General features: G+C 36.9%; 1 protein-coding gene across 5 annotated transcripts in view; it reads right to left on the bottom strand.

The window, feature by feature from the left end:
- The window catches only part of LOC112047331 (methylcytosine dioxygenase TET), a 155,280-nt gene that overhangs the window by 29,463 nt on the left and 105,625 nt on the right, over positions 1–20,192 (bottom strand). For 4 of the 5 annotated variants that reach the window (XM_052882727.1, XM_052882731.1, XM_052882729.1 and 1 more), the window contains one exon: positions 5,405–5,422. The exons of the other annotated variant lie outside the window; for it this stretch is intronic. In XM_052882727.1, the coding sequence (XP_052738687.1) occupies positions 5,405–5,422 (18 nt within the window). The remainder of the gene's footprint in view (positions 1–5,404; positions 5,423–20,192) is intronic. 5 annotated transcript variants of the gene reach the window in all.

Here is a 20,192-nt window from a genome sequence, read left to right as displayed (position 1 = left end):
GCAGTAGTAGAGGAACCGGGAAGCGACGAGAGATCTCGAAGACAAGGACGGAGCGCATGACGTCACCGGCGCAGGCGCAGCGAAGTACGGCAACCTCGCCTCCAATCCAATCCAATGTTTTGTAAATAGAACGATTGTCGTACGAGCGGGACGCGTGTACGCGTCGGACGGAGATGGGAGACATCGAAAAGGTTACAAAATTGGACTTTACGTCGAAGAATGATGGAATTCAGATTGCTTTTTATGTACAGTTATGTTCTTTCTTACGCGTACTTTACCAACGCGTTCTTTCGAAGCTATCTACTATACGCGTAAGTAACCCAATTGATTGGATGGAACTAAATAACATAATAAATTCCCGTTGTCTATTTGCGATAGTAGAAACTGAGAGAGAGAGAGAGAGAGAGAAAAATTTGACTTTTTTCCTCGGTATCATAATTGAGATTATATCAACAATTTTACTCTAATGATAATAATGGACAGCAAATTCCAAATCTCAATAGGTATATTAGTTATTTTATTTTGTAGTAACTCGGGTCTCTCCGAAAACTAGAGCTTTTTTAGGTGCTGATGATACTTACGCAAGTTATTTCAGGCTGCTACAAGTGCCAATTTAAAAGAATAATTTACATTACATTTTGACACTGGATTATAAAGCTTATTCAAAAATTAGACGGTACCTTTATTACAAAACTTATGATCTATTTTTATTTTTATTTTATTAAGTTTAATTTTAAACAGATATGGCGTTTCCTATAAACCGATACGTGATGAAAACAACACTTTTTTATTTCCAGTTTGAAAAAGGATTTATGGTATTTATTTTAAAATATCAGACTCTACAAATTAGTCTACAATATTTTTTAAATTAACGTATTTTCGGGATCAGATTTAGCAATCAAATTTATTTGATTCCTATAGATTGTCAAGAACTGGTTTTCATTAGACTTCCAAGATTAGATCCATCCCCTCGTGTGTGTAATCACGCTTGAGAAGATTGATTTTGAAAAACCTGTGTGTGGATCAAGCTTCTAAAGATTGATTTCAAACTCATATCATTTTGACCTTTTTTTTGTTGTTTTAACCTATTCTTGTCACACTCTAACTTATTTCACATGTAGTAAAAAGAACAAGGATGGCATATAATCACTCATAACCTGTACAAAACACGTCTGTGATTAGTACTGACAGTTTTTAAAACCGCGCTCTAGGAGCGCGGTCTACAGACGAGGATTTCAAAATCATATTTTTTTTTAATCTTTGTACATTAGGAGTGTTTTATTCTTTGGTAGAGTAAAATAATGTATAGAAAAAGTAAAAAACCAAAGACAATCTAGAAATAAAGGTAAAAATTTAAATTATAGCGGGTTTTGTGCGACAGTCGGGCAACTATCGCGCGTTCGGATTTCAATATTTTATTGAAAATTACTTGTTTTTACTGCATTATTACATTTATTAATTAAAATTAGCTAGTTTAATAACAATTCCAACAAAAAAATATTTAAATAGCTCCTATAATACATTTTAATGCAATCGGGCGTTTTAAAAAAAATACCGGATGCCCGCAACTCACTTAAAATTCGTTTTTTGTTTTTAACCGACTTCCAAAAAGGAGGAGGTTCTACGTTCGGCTGTATGTATGTTTTTTTTTTTTTTTTTTTTTTTTTTTTATGTATGTCCAGCGATAATTCCGTCAATTAAGGACCGATTTTGAAAATTATTTTTTATTAATCCATTTTTACATTATTCCTTGCCTTTCTAATAAAACAGGTTTGGGGCAAATCGGTTGGATGATTTCAGTGTACAATTATAACAGACATGGCGAACAGTTCATATAGTTCGTACACTGTAGCATGGTGCGGGGGACAGTTGCCTTATGACGTTCATAATACGTACTATTATCGTGAACCGCGGCAAACTTACAAGAGTAAAATGAACTGTCACCCGCACCATCCTACAGCGCACGAGCTGTAGTGGTATCTGACTTCGATTCCGGAGTCCGGAGAGCATGCCGTGGTCCGAGGCATGCACCTCCAACTTTTCAGTTATGTGCACTATAACAAATATCACGTGACCCAAACGGAAAAACATCGTGAGAAAACCTACATACCTTAGAATTTTCTTAATTCTATACGTGAAGTCTGCCAATCCGCATTGGACCAGCGTGATGGACTAATGCACGGTATTGACGATCAATTATTCTCACGTTTCTGCAGCACCCACGACTGTAACTGATCGGGTATTGGTCGCTGCGTGCATGACGGCTCGACTTATGAAAGACGTTTGCGCAATGGCTGACTTAAGGCCTAACCCCTTTCATTATGAGAGGAAACTCGTGCTCAGCAGTGAGCTGAATACTGATAATGATTCAGAGTTGGAAATATTTCCTGATGAGTGCGGTGTATCAATTTATGCCATATTTCATACAATCAGTTTATAATACAACTACGGTACATTTTCTTTATCAGTTAAACAGTGACTGTGTTTATTCGTCTACGAGAGGTGGATTAATTAATAGATTAACTCGACCGTGAAATTTTGTTTCTGCTCGTAGCACAATGTTGATTGAATTTCTAACGGATTCATTACTGTATTAAAAAAAACAGTCGCTGCTTCGCGAGTGTTTGAAAAGATTTTGCTTTAGTAAGACGTTGACTATTAAATTTAATAAGCAGAGGATATTTCTTAAGAAAAGTCTGTTTTTAGCTGCAGTAGTATTTGTCTGAAAGTATGAATTCAAAGTAAATTTTAACTTAGGTATTATTATCACCAGTGAGGTTGCCAGTGATGACTTACGGATCCGAGACTTTGTCGCCTTATTAGAAGGTTTAAAGTCACTCAGCGGGCGATGGAGCGAGCTATGCTTGGGGTTTCTCTGCGTGATCGAATTAGAAATGAGGAGATCCGCAGACGAACCAAAGTCACCGACATAGCTCAGCGAGTCGCGAAGCTGAAGTGGCAATGGGCGGGCACTTAGTTCGAAGAGCCGATGGACGTTGGGGTCCCAAGGTGCTGGAATGGCGACCCCGCACCATAAAGCGCAAAGTTTGTCGACCCCCCACTAGGTGGACCGAAGACATCAAGCGGGTTGCAGGGAGCCGCTGATTGCTCGCGGCTCGAGACTGTTTTGTTTGGAATTCCACGCAAGAGGCCTATGTCCAGCAGTGAACGTCCATCGGCTGACAATGATAATGATGATGATGATGATGATGATGATGATTATCACAAACGACGAAGCATAGCGACGAACAGTCTCCGTGGCTCAATAGTTAAAGACACTCAAAATAAATGTAAACTGAACCATGGTGGTTTAACCTTGGAGTAAAAAATAATTACGAATTCCAATAATTACCACGAATCCTACATACGAAATACGAAAATAAAAATATGATAAACAAAAAAAGACCCAGAACCCTAAGGGTTGCGGCGCTGAAGGTCGGTGAACAATTATTATGACAAAGCGCAAGTTTGCTTGTTTGAAGCTGAAGTGGCAATGGACGAGGCATATAGTTCTAGGAGGATAGACGTTGGGGTCCCATGGTGCTGGATTGGCGATTCTGAACCGGAAAGCGTAGTGTTACTAGTGGAGGGTTGATCTTTGGGTAGTTGGACCGACTATATCAAGCGGAATACAGCGAGCCTTTGAATACAGGCGGCTCAAAACCGTGTTCTTTGAAAGTCCTCAAAAGGCCAACGTTCAGCAGTGGATCTATTGGCTGATAATAATGGTGGTAACAAAATTAAATCAGTAAGATCTGATCTAAATATTACCTTTTAAAATTGCGCATATTTTGCAATCTGCGATCAAAATTATTAAATTCAGACGTTAATAAGGGCGCCTTAGGTACCAATTTTTCAAATTTTTACATCATTACATAAAAGGTGCTTTTCTAAGAAGAAAACGTAACATTCTAAGCATTAAGGGAGGAAAATAGTAGAGGAAATTTGTATCAAAATCTAGCTTTTGACATTAGAATGGTTAGGACTTACTTACCACGCGGATGAAATGCAAGTCTTTTATAATTTAGTCAGAATTTGGACATTTAACAGTTATGTTAGTCTACAAAACCACATAAAGCCTACTTCAAACATACCTACGTCAATTTGAAGTTAAATATAAAAAAAAATTGCGTAAACAATTTTCCCGTTTAAAAAGTCTAGATTTATGTTTAATTTCATCTCCCCCAAGGCCCGCGTCAATATATGGTACGAAATAATAAATAAGTGGTGGTAGGAGGCAGGGTTCGTACAGCCGGGGTCAACGACCCATCGACCGCCCCCCCACCCGCGGCCGCTTCCCCCTAGTCGTATCGAACCTTCGCGGATGTGATATGTCTTAGTTATTTTATACAGACATGTAAAGCAGGGCCTAGGTTATACAGCTTATGATTTTGGGCGATTTGTTTTGGGGTAAATTACAATATTATTAGCTCTTATAAATGATTCCCCCTTAAATGGTCTTTTCCTCATCATCATTATTAACAGTCCATTTTAACAGAGAGGCGTCCCTCTATATATGAATGTGCGATGCGGATCGTGTCCTACCACGATGTTCCAACGCTCAAAGTATCTCTAGAGAGAAAAAAAATAGAGAGATCGAAAACATCTGAAGAAGTCACTAACATAGCTTGTCGACTCAAAATGATGAAGAGATGGACATTGAGTTTCGAGAGTGCTGGAATGGCGACCATGCAGTGGAAAGATTAGGCGTCAACCTCCCTATTTCATGGATCGATGACATCAAGCTGGTAACAGAGAGTTGCTGGACGCAGGTCTAGGACCGTGGTGGTCTACAAGTCCTTACGAGCCTCAGCTGGTCCAGTAGATGTCTTCCTTCGGCTGATAATGGTGATATCGCCAAAGGAACTTTTGAGCTAAACAACATAAACGCTCAAAAATCGAGTTTGGGCTCATTTGTCTTGAGAAACACTCCGGTTACAAGAAAGGTTACAAAAATATAAATATATAAAAGCTTGCTTTTTAATAAAGATATTTTTATATATTATTATTTTGAATCACAAAACCAGTGTAAGCACCGTACCGTACCGTGTACCGGGTTAAGGTATAAAGCCGATCACGGTACAACCTGAAAACTTCAAAGACAAAAGAACAGAAACGAAAGTAGATTTAAGAGGTTTTGTACAAGGAACCCTGAAACTATCTTGTTAGTATATTTACCAAGAGTAAACGTAGTTAGCAAGCAAAACGTGCATCAAATGCAAATATAATCACAAAGGAAAGTTTCAAAGCTGCACGGAAAACGAAATGGACTGAAATAAAATAAAATAGCATAACGTAAAAGAAAGAAAGGTAAATTGACAATAGATAGAAGTTATTATTAAAACAAAATAAAAAGAAAGAAAGATAGATTGTGAAAAGATATCAATAAATCTACAATATTTACCTTGATGTCTTGTAAGACCTGTAACCAATAGATAAATGTGTATTAGTTTATTGATAATTATAATTCATACTTATTATAATATAAGATACACAGCTAAATTTAACATAGTATAATTATGATAGAGACCGCGTAAAGTTGTTTTTCACAAATCCCGCGGGAACCATGTATTCTTTCGGAATAAAAAGTGTCCTGTGTTAATCGGGGTATTTTCTATTTTCATTCGAAATTTCAGACAAATTCATTTAGTTTGACACGTCTTTGCCGGTATGTTGGTAACTAGTCTCGGATGAAGGCTATCACCAGACCAAACCTGAGTCAATTTAGATTTCAAATTCTAAACTGAACTATGCCAGGAATTTAATTCAGGACCTCTCTGTTGAAACCACAGCACTACTGACTGCGCCAGGGAAATCTATAAAATACGACTTACAAAATAGAATACGATATCGGCTTAGCATATAGTTGCCCCATTGAAGGAATGATAACAGTAACCCGTGGCGGGTCGGTGTCGGGTCAAACGACCAAATGGGACAAAAGAAAGCATTTTATGTGACAGTTATCCGATTTTATTCGATTCAGCTGCCGTGTGTCAAGGTGAACTGCCGAACATTTTTTTAGCTTGCCGGGCGGAAAATACACTTTTCAATCGATGCTCACTAAAAGAGATGATCGGTTACAGTATGATTATTGTTAATTACGGCAGTATGGTATTTTAAAGCTTATTTTAGTTGTCAAATAATACTGTTGCCTTATGTCTGATTCAAACCTATTTTTTGAGAAAATCAGAAATGGGGAATGCCTTCCATGTTAACAACCTCATGTTAAGAGACTATACCTTGGCCCTGACTTGTCATTAAAAAAAACACGAAAATGTCACACGCATGTCTGTCAAATGTTGCTTTTATATAGGGCACGATTTTCCACTTATGATAGGTAGGTCAGGTACGAGTATACTAATATTATAATTATTGTTTGTTTGTCTTCTAGAACACGCTTATCTCAGGAATTACTGGTCCGATTTGAAAAAATCTCTCAGTGTTAGATAGCCCATTTATCGAGGAAGGCTATAGGCTATATATTATCCCCGTATTCCTATGGGAACGGAAAACACGCGGGTGAAACTCAGCGTCAGCTAGTATTTAATAAACTATCACTAAATCAACGCGAAGAAGTGTTAAATATCAATCTAAATCTATACATACACGAGCCAGTTAATAGGCAAAGTTTACACACAGGTCTATATCCGGTTAAAACCGCGGACATATTCCACATATCCGTGAATCGCTGCGATTTATACATTCCCAGCCGGTACAAATAACAAAAGGTGCACGCGGGTGATACAAACAGGTGCGAGCTATTGATTCAGTTTAACTAGCTCAACAGCTGATGCTAAACATATGAACCAGTTAACTTTTTCGATTAACAAACTATGCCGTTACCGACAGTCACATATGTGTCTGTCTGTGGTTTCAAAATAAATGCTATAGTTATTTATACTAAGTATACTAAAATACAGGTCTGATGACGATGGATGGTCTAATGACATTGCAAAAATCGCTGGTCCGCACTGGAGGAGGCCTTCACCCTCACATAAAGGGGTTTTTGTCTTACCATTATAATTTTTGTTAGATGTATTTATTAGTAAATAAGTTTAATTACTTTAAATTGAGTTTTTAGTTGTACTAATTACTTGTAGAACATGAAATAAAAGGCTTATTTATTTATTTATATTCTTAAACAAACAAACTTTTTAAATGTTTTTTGTCCGTCAGTCAGTCTATCTGTTTGTCGGGAACAAACGTTAATCTCTGGAACAGCTGAACCGATTTTAATGGAATTTTGAATGCCAGTCCTGGCAGGTTTCAATCTCGATCAGATAATAATGATAATGATGACATTGACCGACGGTAGTGTGCTTTTTCAGGTACGGTACGTTGAAGTAGAAGTTGGTTGGTTGAAGACAAGTTTTTAATGTTTTGCTACTACCGAGTATTCCTTGGAAAAAAAGAAAAGCTCGATATTTCACAGACCAGGCATCGAATTCAGTATCTCATGATTATAAGCTTAACTACAGAACCCATGAGGCAGTGCTAAAGTACATACATATCTTGATGATTTTGATTTGACCCGGTAGGTACTTTCAGCAGTTTAGTATGAAAGCAAAACGCAAGAGTTCACTTTCATTGCAACGTCACACCAGATTAAAATACTTTACACATCACACGAAACAAAATAAAGTGCCACCAACAAACTTGTATCCTTAGAGATTTCTTTGAAGATCACCGAACCCGACTAATTCAGCGAAAGGGTGTTGAACTTAATAAAATGTAAAGTTTGTTTGTAAACAAACCGACTTCTATTCAGAGCTGATCGGTCGGGATTGCCCCGGGGATCTGCGCCGTGTCCCGCCGTATCCCGCCGCGTCCCGGCGCGTCCCGGCCTTGAACTTGTGCGTGACGGGACGTTTACCTCACGGTTTGCGGAAGATTTGTGAATCGGGACACACTAGGGATTCGTCTATTTATAGAGAGTAACTTGTACCTGAGTATTTTATCTTTATTTAGTATAGATAATACTAATATTATAAAGCTGAAGAGTTTGTTTGTTTGTTTGTTTGTTTGTTTGTTTGTTTGTTTGTTTGTTTGTTTGTTTGTTTGATTGTTTGATTGAACGCGCTAATCTCAGGAACTACTGGTCCGATTTGAAAAATTCTTTCAGGGTTAGATAGCCCATATATCGAGGAAGGCTATAGGCTATATTTATTCCCGGTATTCCTACGGGAACAGGAACCACGCGGGTGAAACCGCGCGGCGTCTGCTAGTAATAATTTAAAGAGGTAAAATTTGTGATATTATAGGGGGTAATCTCTGGATCCGGTGAACCGATTTTGAAAATTCTTTTACCACTAGAAAGCCACGTTATTTGTGAGTGTCGTAGGCTATTTTATTCCCGTATTCTGACGGGAGCTACGCGGGTGAAAACGCGGGTCTTCGGCTTAAATTGTTTTTTACGTGTTTTCGAAACTTTGCAGGTATTGGTTAATAAAATTTTTTCCACAACATTTAACTCATAGAAAGAGTTTTCCACCAAAATTCATGAAAAGTAAAAATAATTTGTGTTTTTAAAATTACGTCCGTAATCTGGTCCGGATTGATATAGTAACATATAGAATATAGATTTCCAGGTGGACACATTGGGCCACTTCATGTCAGAAAACTGACCCCAACCTAAACGGATAGCGTTCAGAAGAAGAATAATATACTCTCAAGTTTAATTTTAAGAATATCACGTGTCACAAACGTAGAAGGAATAACTATACGAATAAACCGTACATGAGAATTTTCTCAATTCCCTACGCATGTGAAGCCTACCAATCCGCATTGAGCCAGCGTGTTGGACTACTAGCCTAACCCCTCTCACTCTTGAATATATAATAATTTATTTATTTCGCTATTTTCGCGTAAAGCGGACGAACCCATGCGACAAAGTCACCCAGGTCCGACAAAATACTCTACGTACGTTCACCCCGAAACCGGAGCATCCTCAGAAGATGTTGACTCTACAACGTGCAATTGCAAAGCAACCCTCTCACTCTCATTCAGAGGGTCGTGCTCAACCAAAATATAGGTTAATGATGAAGCTGATAGAAAAAGCAAACCCAGGGCCATTAAAAAGTAGCAATTAAGTAACAAATCTATCTAACATCACTCATACTCGTATGTCCCACGATTTCTCTTCGCACGTAGTATCAGCATCGTCCGACCTACCACAACACACGTCACTCAGTCTCTCGACTATCGCGCTCAAACCGTTGACATTACACTTTTAAATCATATCGTAAACGTATTACCTACACCACACACTGAGGTTTTTATAGCTATGAATATGTCATTGATATTCCTAGGTATCGCGCAAGGAGTTTAACTTACGTCTTCATTGATCTAGCGCATGGGAATTCCCTTTAATGGAATTTAGATTTCTCACAATTGAGATATTAAAACAGCTACTTTTTTAAGTTTTTAACCGACTTCAAAAAAAGGAGGAGGTTCTCAATTCGTCTGTATGTTTTTTTTTGTATGTATGTTACCTCATTACTCGAGCCGGTGCTGTTTTAATTTAAGCCGTTTCTGAAAGAACACTGTCTGAAAAACCTAATATTTTATAATATTCTTACATGGCATGAATTAATACGTCATCGGGCTAGCACCGCCTTCAAACTGATCATCAATTAGAACATAATATGATATATAGAACTTAGTATGATGTTATTTTTCGCTTTTTAGTTTAGTCAGTATGTTATATATTTTTGAAGTCGGTTGAATTTTTTTTTATTAAATTTTTTTAACTATAACAGACAGTAATCAGAGCCTGTAGCCAAGTGGAACGTCTATTTTATTTCTACGATTGCAAACGCTTCGATAATTCAAAAATGTATAGGAATGACATCTGCTATTGACAGGTCACGTGATCGATTTGTCGATCGAATCTGTCATTCCCATACATTTTCCTAGTTTTCGAAACGTTAGCGATCGTAGAAAGAAAATCGACGTGCCACTTGGCTACAGACCCAGGACTGTTGAGGCACAGAGTTGTGAAGACGGTTAGTACTCTAGTAGCTAATATTTAGTATTTGCAGTGTATTAGTAGCCTGAACATGTAAACAGGAGTGTTAGCATTAAAAATGTACATCACCATGATAACATGGCCGACGCAGGCCATTCAGACGAATTGTCATGTGCGCGATAATTGCTCCACATCACATAATCGTTACACTGCATTGTGTACATGTATGACACACCTGAGCGAAACTCTGACGTCACTGTTATGGCAGGCGTGCACAGATCTGCATCGTATGCATCGGTCGCATCGCATCAAACGGATTTTAGTGTTCTTTGTATAGAAAGTCATACAAATGCGTCCACTGATCTGCATCGTACGGATCGCGTCGACCGGATGCTCTACCGTAATGTTAAAAATCCGTTTGATGTGCTTTCCTGGACGCCTGCCATTTCAGTTACATACTCATAGGTGTCATACTGAATGAATAGGTCATGGACTTGTATTTCGCTAACGTAGCATGGTGAGGTCTCTCGTATATGGAGGTTTAGTCTTATAATTAACTTATTCAGTTATTAGTATTAGGTACTTGTTAATATTAGAGATAAATTTTGGAGGTTTGTAGTTGATAATAAATTACGTTATTAATTAGCCACGTTATTTGCGAGTATCATTGGCTATATTACTCTCACTTGCGCGGGAACTACGCGTGTGAAACCTGCCTCTGTGATAAAATAAAATGACAATCGTTACCTACCTAACAAATCTGTCGTGATATATGATATTCTGTTAAAGTCGATGGCATTTCAGGATTAGATTAATCTATAATCCCGTTTAAGGGGTACCAAAATAACCGAGAAAAAAACACGACGTATACGAAAGTTTAACCAAATTAAAAATCCGCGCGTTTTTTAAATTAATTTAGTGTAGTTCACCTAAAGATACATAGGGGAAGATTGCTTTGGGTATTAAGTTTCCTTAAACCAGCACTAGGCGATGGTCAAGCAGGAGTATAAAAACTAACAGATAGACCAAGTATGCAAATGCTATAAATTATTTCAAATACTAAGGATTCGTATAAGTATCCTACGAGTATCGAACACACGCGTGCGGCGACGCGCAGTCTAGCCCGTATCGCTCTACGCTAAGTTACATCGAATCAAGATACATCTGTCGGTCTTATTTGGAGCCTATTCTTAGGCGTTATCTCCACGGACGAGAGAATTGCGGCAATAGTCTCGCCGTGACAATTACTCGTATTCATCATTATCAACCCATATTCGGCTCACTGCTAAACTTGAGTCTCCTCTCAGAATGAGAAGGTTTAGGCAAATAGTCCACCATCGCAGAGAATAAAGAAAATTCTCTGCTATGCAGGTTTCCTCACGATGTTTGAAAGTGCTTCTTTATCTTTCTGTCTAACACAATACTATGAATAGAGAGAGATAGAGTTAAATTCGAAACTCACACTGTCAAGAAATAAACATAAAAACCTTGCATGTCAGTAAGCCGCGTCAAATCTCCTAGACAATATAATTTGTATGAAATTAAATAATTAATTCGACATGGCTCATAAAGCGTAACTCCGTAGTCATCCATTACGTAGGTGCTATACAGGGTGCTTTTACTGCGGGCGTAAATTTTAATTCAGCGCGTTTGCCGGCAGCGGGCGCGGCGCGGGACGGGGGGCGAGGGGCAATATTTGAGTTTACGACTCATATCAACTGCAATTAGCTCGTCTCAGTTCTACTTTTATTACAAAAAAAAATATATTTGTACAAAATTACTAAAAACTAGCTGATGCCCGCGACTTCATCCGCGTGGAATTTAAAAGTAGCCTATGTGTTAATCCAGAGTAAAATCTATTTAGATTCCAAATTTCACTCAAATCGCTTCAGTAATAGCGGCGTTAAAGAGTTACAAACATCCGTACAAACTTTCGCGTTTATAATATTAGTAGGATTAGCCAATGTCCCGCGTTTTCACCCACATAGTTCCCGTTTCCGTGACAATACGGGAATAAAATATAGCCTACATATTGAAGGAATTTTATGATCTTCAGTTTGTTCAATACTATTTGATTTGTCGTAGTCTCTGATAGCTATAATAAAAACATCAGACTAATTCAAGAAAAACAATTAATTCATCTTATTTCATTTAGTTTTTATGAACAGTTCTTAAAATATTTATAAACATATGAGAATTTTTCTTGAATAATATTGAAAATTACTTAGCCACGCTTCTTGTACTGACTCAAGAATGTATTTGTTTTTGAATTTTGTATTTGGAACGGCTACGACACCGTCGCGTTTCGTGCGCTCTATCTGCCCTTTATTCTTTAATCTGTGTTTATAACAATATGAAGTAATGAAACTGTTAATTTTAGTGCCGTTACATGTATGCTAATAAATTAAAACAAAACAATACATAACAGTATTCAAATAATAAGTAGGCCTGCCACGACTTTCACCGCAGCTTTCTACACAAAAATGAGTGGCGTGCATATGGTTGTCGATCAGGGTATGCACTGGTAAGAAAAAATAACTAAACTGGGAAAATCTTCATTTAATGAGCATTAAGAAAACAACCCTTAGGGTATGTAGCGCTTTAATGCATGTATGAAGTGCACGCCACAGTGTATGGGTATGTGAGTATGGATTGTGAGTTACATATGACGACACGAAGCATCACATCAGTAATTTTCTATATTATTCAAGAAAAATGGCGTCTATATATATTTTTAAAAACTTTTAACAAAAACTCAATAAATAAGATGGAATATTTTTTTATTCGTTATTATATTATATTATTAATATTTTAATTTACGTAATTCTTATTGTTAATTTTGAAATACAAATTATGAAAAAAGTTTGTATATATGCGAATTTAAAGGAGACCTGTGACGTTTTTTATGGGTTTCATCGGCTTCACCACGCTGCTTGTAAAGACTCATTCTGTGTGTGTAAATAATAAAGAAAAAAAAACACCATCTTACAATATTTTATACCTAGATAAAAGCCAAAATACAACGCATATATTAAATAGTGTTCAGTTTAATAAATGTATTAGAGAGAATTACTTTTATCTCATGAAAACTGAAAAGAGCCGCTTTGAAACAGATAAACATAATCCCATAATGTTGTATTTACAATACTGTCTACTTCACATAGATCCTATTATAATATAATTGTCTTTAAATTCTATCAAAGAATTAACGTGTCTAGACGGACAAACTTTTCGTGTCTTATACATAATATATTTACTTACCTAGAAAAGTTCGACTTCAAACTTTCAAGGATAGTCTACGTCTGCTACCGGTTGGGAAAATCCTATTTGTTTATGTTATACTAGCAGAACCTCGCGGTTTTACCCGCGTAGACACCGTTCCCGTATGAATAAAGGGGATAAAATATAGCATATAGAACTCGGGGATAGTGTAGCTTTATAACAGTGAAAGAATTTTTCAAATCGGTTCAGTTGTTTCGGAGCCTATTGAACGCAAACAATCAAACCTTTCCTCTTTATAATATGAGTATGGCAGTATAGATATACTAACTATGCCCCGCGGTTTTGTTCACGTAAAATAATCACTTACACAACATACTGTTATCATCATCATTATCATTAACAGCCGATGGATGTCCACTGCTGGACATAGGCTTGCATGGACTTCCAAACAATACGGTCTCGAGTACTCTCGAGCCGTTATCATTCAGCGGCTCCCTGCAACCCGCTTGATATCCTCAGTCCACCTAGTGGGGGTCAATCAACACTGCGTTTTCCGGTGCGGCGTCGCCATTCCAACACCTTGGGAAGTCCCTGCCCATTGCCACTTCAGCTTAGCGACTCGCTGAGCTACGTCAGTGACTTTGGTTTTTCTTCGGATCTCCTCATTGTTCTACTGTTACTCGTATAGCCTTCCTTAATAAATAGAACACAGCAACACTGAAATATTTTTTCCATTCGAATAACTAATTCGTGAGATTAGTATGTTCAAACAAACTCTTCTGCTTTATTATAGAGCTCAACCTATCACGCTGCTTCATTGATAATGCTAACCTTTGTAAGGATCATTGATTTGATGACTTCTTGAGAGTAAAAACAAATATTTCTTAACCCAACCCGGGATTCGAACTCACGACCTCATGATTAGAAGTCGTCTACGTCTTATTAACAGCTAATTTAAATAAGCGCAGTCATAAAACACTTTCACACACACGAATTTACGCGAAACGGGAAATAATTCACAGCAGGACTTTCCATTGCGACACTTTCAGTCGAGATTTTCATCCGCACTGTAAACATAGCACGTGGACAAAAGTGAAAATGTACATTTGACCGTGTAGTCTGAGAGCTAGTGACCGTCTTCTCGGAGAGTTTCAAACAGCACAACTGTACAACAATGGAAACATTGCAGTATTCTAACGCCGTGTTTCATAAATAAACTAGTACCCACAAATGTTTGAGTATAAATTAAATTATAAATCGAAAAGGATGAGTTCTCAGACGCCCGCTATAGTAAGTATATATTTGAGCTGTGTCCAGAAAATATTCATAATCATAAAACGGAATTAAAAACTTCTCTAAAAGACCGATTATAATGCGGAAGGAATCTCATACGTGCGCTAATGCTAGCCACAAACGGTCAATTATTCTCACGTTTCTGTAGCACCCACGACTATAATTGATCGTGTGTTGGTCACTGCGTTCATGACTTGTATAGTATACCGCGTGGGTACTGCCGTTTGCTTTTCAGAAACGTGAGAATAATTGACCGCTAAGGCTAGCATAAGGTTTCAATATGACTTTATCTGCGATGGACTAGTTTTTGCCCGTGCACAATATTGGTAAATCGTAATAGGTAAATAATCATGTGGAAAACTCGATTACCACGTGGTTGAATCCTCAGACATTTGCTAGTAGACAATATTCACTTTGACTATGAGTGATCAGTCACCACGTACAGAATATTCCGGATGTCAGCTCTTTACGCACCTAATAAGTTGTATAGCGAATTCAAAGCTTAGAATAAACTAGTTATAAAGCGGATGAAGTCTCAGACATCCGCTAGTAGAGAATATTTATTCTCAGTCTGCGAGTGACCAGCTCCTGTACATCGGAGTATTGCAATCAGCCCGTCTGCCAGCCCGCTATTGATTTTCACTTTTTTGCCGACGCTCTCTCGTCTCGTTTAAAAATATCGACGCTTATTAATACCGTATGTGATGTGTCGTGTGTATACTGCATTATTTATACCGCTGCCGTGTTGTGTTGTACACGTATTGTGATGTAAAAAATTGAGAGGGTGGGACGATTTTAGAACAGGAAATTTTGTTGTGTATTATACGAATGCATGGATGAAGCATGGGGGATTGGTTACTAAAATTTAAATTCGTTTATACGCTTACTTTACAAGCACTTTTGAAACGCCAACTTTGTTTTTTGTAGAGTTTACTATCGTTTTTTTTGGAGGCAAGTTTTGCTGCGAATCGACAAGAAACTCAAATCTCCGTTTAAATTATTATGAGACGAATGTATTAGCATTCCAAGGATGCATTATTTGTTAGAGAGAAAATCTCCGAGCAGAGCCCGGAAGAAGTGATTACGGGGTTAGGGAGTTTTAAAACCGAGAACCGAACACTCCCCTTTTCTGTTCGTGTTGTTCTCCGTCTTTCTGACAAAAATTGACTCTACTTTGGTTACCTGTTCCAATACATAAATTACCTACTGCATTTCTAGCTAGACAAATGTTTAAAAGATGGGTAAAAAGTATTTTGCTGAAATCCTAGTCGCCTACCGTATATAAACTAGCCACTTAACCATTTTAGTTACTTCATTTGTTATACTCTTCAGATACCTAATAGCAATGCTTATTGATGGCAAAAAAGTATTAGTGCAGTAGGTACTTTCCCATACGAGCTAAGTCACGAAGCCTGCGTACATAACATCAGGTGACATCGTAGTAGGTATGTATTGACTATCAGTTTGAAGTGCTGTAGTACAAACATCACAGCCGTCTATGGGCGACACCCACGCGTAGCAAATAAAAATATAGGTCAGATTCGCCGGCTCCGAGCCATTGAGCAACGAGTGCGTGGCGCGTGACAGCCGCGTAAATACTGGCACGTGGCGGGCGGTCGGTGGCGCCTTCGCACGCAATGACAGAGGACCAAATGAAACGAACATGTTCTTTATTCAAAAATATCATCCAATCAAAAGTATTCTTTATTCAAAAAGTCTGACGTGCCATCTTCTATCACTATTCACTCGCTCGCGACTTGATACGCAATTCCAATGCATAAACATTGGCGGAAAATTAATGTTCTTTATCCAAAAATTTTATATAGTAAAAAGTACCTATTCTTTATTCAAAAGTCTGATGTGTCATCTTCTAATTTCTATCACTATTCACTCTGCTTGCTATAATGTACTTTATTCAAAATTTGAACTAATTAAAAAGATTCTTTATTCAAAAAGTTTGAAGCGTCACCGGCGTAGGCGGAGGCTGTCACGTGGCTTGTGCGTCTTCGTCTTCGCACGTAATGCCAGTGTTCCATACAATTGAACATTTTCTTTACTCAAACAACTGAACTTTTAACTAATTACAAAAATTCTTTATTTAAAGATTCTGAAGCGGTGACGTAAAGACAAAATACTTATTAACACGCAAAGGCAGTGTACTATTAATAGAATTTGAATTAAGAACAATGTTGTACCGCCGTATAACAATGTTCTTTATTCAAATAATAAGTATTGACCAAAAGTAGCATTATAGAAGCAAGCACTCTCGCGATTTTGTTTGCGATAATTTTTGTCTATTATACATTCCGAAGGAACCTTGAATTTCTCCGCTATAAAAATTAAGTAACCTATGTTCTGCTCCAAGGTCCCATTTATCAATACCAAAGTTCATCTAAATCATCAATCTGCCGTGAAAAGGTAACAAATAGACAGAGTTACTTGCGCATTTAGAATATAAATATTAGTATGGATATCATAGTCTAACAGAAACGTCCAGATAGTAATATATGTATATACAATACTTCCATATTGTCGACTGTACGTACAACATGTGCGGCGTAGTGCGTAGAACATACTCGTAAAACCCCACGTGAGGCGATTATTAATAGACACATACTTACAAGAAACAAACACTGTAATCGTAAGATAGAAAAATATTCTACGTAATCCATACTTCCTTACGTACATACATACATTTCATTCTTCAAAATCTATTTTATCTTTATACCAAAAATGCGTTAAAATTGGTAAAAAAAGTACATTTTAACAAACAAACGGACGGAATTATTTCGCATTTATACTTTTTATTTGTATGGACTTTAATAATAACATTAATTATTTGAAAATTCCAAGTTTTGTTTGTTTATAAAGAGTAGGTACCTGTCTTAACAATTTTATTACATAAAAATTTTAACTGATATTTTATTTAAACAATTTTGTATATAAACATTAAAAAATAAAAAGTAAACTGATAAAAAATAAATGACCGCGACGAAACTGGGACAGATAAGATATCGTATCAGCCTCGCCCAATCTTTATTTACTCTGTTATATCAACCCTGCGATATGAATAACCCAATGTGTCGAACCCGGGATCTTAGACTAGAGAAAAAAGATAGACAGTTATTTTTTACGCTATTGATGCTATACTAATTCTGGTACTTTCGACTCCTAAATAGTGTTATACGTAGTATACGTTTGAAAGGTAATTACTCATAAAGGTAATAGTGTGCAACAGGAAACATGCATGTTACGTTTTGTAACAGCTTAAGTTTTGTTTAAGCTCTACTTGAAGATTATTGATCTTTAAAAATAAAATATCAACTCAAAAGTTGACAGCAAAAAATTCGGCACCTTTTGTTGATGTGATGTTTCATCATTTTCATCAATTCATCATTCATTCATGTTCAAAGAAAATATATTCATATCAATTACTTTTTCTTTAAAATATATATATTCATATCAATTGAATTTTATGCTCAGTTGTTACCATTTTCAAGGTGGTAATATAACAAGAGAGCAGTCTTGCTGCTTAGGTATATTGTTTGAATTTAGATCTAGATTATTTTCCAGTGGTCGAAGAAGACATTGTGATGTCACATAGTGTTAAAATAAATAATATTTCTTTCTTTTGAAAGTGGTACTGTATTTTGTTTATAAACTTTCCTTCTATATTTTTTCTGTTGTCTGTGGATAGTGTGAATTATTAGAAATATTGTAGTGTTTATTTTAGAAACATTTATCTTTTGTTATCAGTTCATTAGAGGAAATATGTATAGACTATAATTTCAATGTTACCATCCTGTTCATTGTTTTTATATAAATTTAAATTTCCGTGTTTAGTTTATAGTTGATAGCAATTAAAGCAAATTGATATAAAGTTTGTGCCGTTTTTGTGCTAAAATTGTATATAACTACTTAGATAAATATAACGGAAGTGTTGTTAATTGAATAAATTTGCATTCGCAGATTGAAGACTGTGAGCCAAATTACAAATATTACGTTTTTATTGTTGTCTATTGTTGTCTATGTACGTATTACATTCATTACAAAATATTAGGGCTAAGCGCATAAAATTTATGTAAACAAACTTTAAACATAAGTAATTATATTAAGTATGAAGCCATTGTGTTAAGTAATACATTTTTTAATTCAAATCGAACGTAATAAATTTATGCAAAAACATGTAGCTGTACCTAAAATCCTTACTTTTAATGAGCCATTTTTCTTCTATAATATAAACAGCTAAAGATTATGTTTGTCGACGATAGCTTAAACCTTATTGGTTGCTAGCGTAACTGTATTAGCCAATGTGGTGAAGCAGTCAAGTTGAATAAGTCAAACCGAAGCTTGACTGGGTCCGCTAGTAAATAATATATTAGAATAGTTTGATCCGTATTAAGGAAGTAAACGGTTACGAAATCTTAGTATCATTTACAAGGTTACATTTAAATTCATATTATTTTACAGTAATAACAACATTTTTGCATACTTAATATAAAATCGTTTGTTATATCTTTAATCAGCATCGATGACCAGTGCTTAGCCTGTTAACATTGGAAAATTAGGTTTTTTGACGGCCTCCGTGGCGCAGTGGTATGCGCGGTGGATTTACAAGGCGGACTTCGATCCCTGGCTGGGCCGATTGAGGTTTTCTTAATTATTTCAGGTTTGGCTGGTGGGAGGATTCAGCCGTGGCTAGTAACCTACCGACAAAGACGTACCTATCGCCAAGCGATTTAGTGTTCCGATGCGATGTCGTGTAGAAACCGAAAGGGGTGTGGATTTTCATCCTTCTCCTAACAAGTTAGCCCGCTTCCATCTTAGATTGCATCATCACTTAGAGTTCGAGTCTCGCGGTCGGAAAGCCCTGAACTAAGCATCCACTGGGTATACCAATGACATCAAGTGGATAACGTTGGATGCTGGCGGCTCAAGGCCATTTGTCTTACAGGAGGCTCATGTCCAGCAGTGGACGTCCGTCGGCTGATAACGATGATGATGATGAGTGGACACTTAGGTCTCGCAACAGATTATTGAGCTTTTCTACTTAAAAATCTCAGTAGCAGCCTGGAATTGGTAAGTTGGTGGTGCCCCGTACCTCTGAAAGAACATAGAGCCGTAGGTACCGGCTGTTACCTTTAAAATTTTAAAATGCCATTGCATTATAAACCGCCAACCTGCATTAGAGCAGCATGGTCGGTCTAAGCGCTAAATCCTCACTCCTATAAAGGAGGCTTGGCTCTGAAGTAGGCATTTGAAATAGAATGAAAGCGTAGCTTTGCTAACTAAGAATAAATGAAAAGCCTCTTTATGTGACGGAAAATCAGAAGTGTCTTCTTTAATTACTAGTCAAAATTCATTTAGACTTAAGCATTTCAGAAACTTCAAGTTTGACTATTTGAAGATTCTACCACCGAAGACAATAGACAGATTCTACTGAGAAGAGCTTACAAGAAAGCTCTTTTTAAATATAAATATTCAATCATTACAATTATTATGTTTTTCAATGACTTCTTGAGTCTTCTGCCTATTGAAAACCTATTTTTGTTTTTTTTATTTGCCTCCAAGACATCCAGGGTACATTGTTCTGTCTCGCGTGACTTATGGTCATAAATAACAAATACTTATCTGACAAAACAGACGGTTGTTCGACGGACCGGAGTTATCAGAGCAGCGATTAGCGGCCGCGAGATCGTTTCCTCACTCT

Source organism: Bicyclus anynana, chromosome 7 (assembly GCF_947172395.1).
Source record: "Bicyclus anynana chromosome 7, ilBicAnyn1.1, whole genome shotgun sequence".
NCBI lineage: Eukaryota > Metazoa > Arthropoda > Insecta > Lepidoptera > Nymphalidae > Bicyclus > Bicyclus anynana.
The sequence above is the reverse complement of the archived record's forward strand: the minus strand, read 5'-3'. Positions and strand labels throughout refer to the sequence as shown.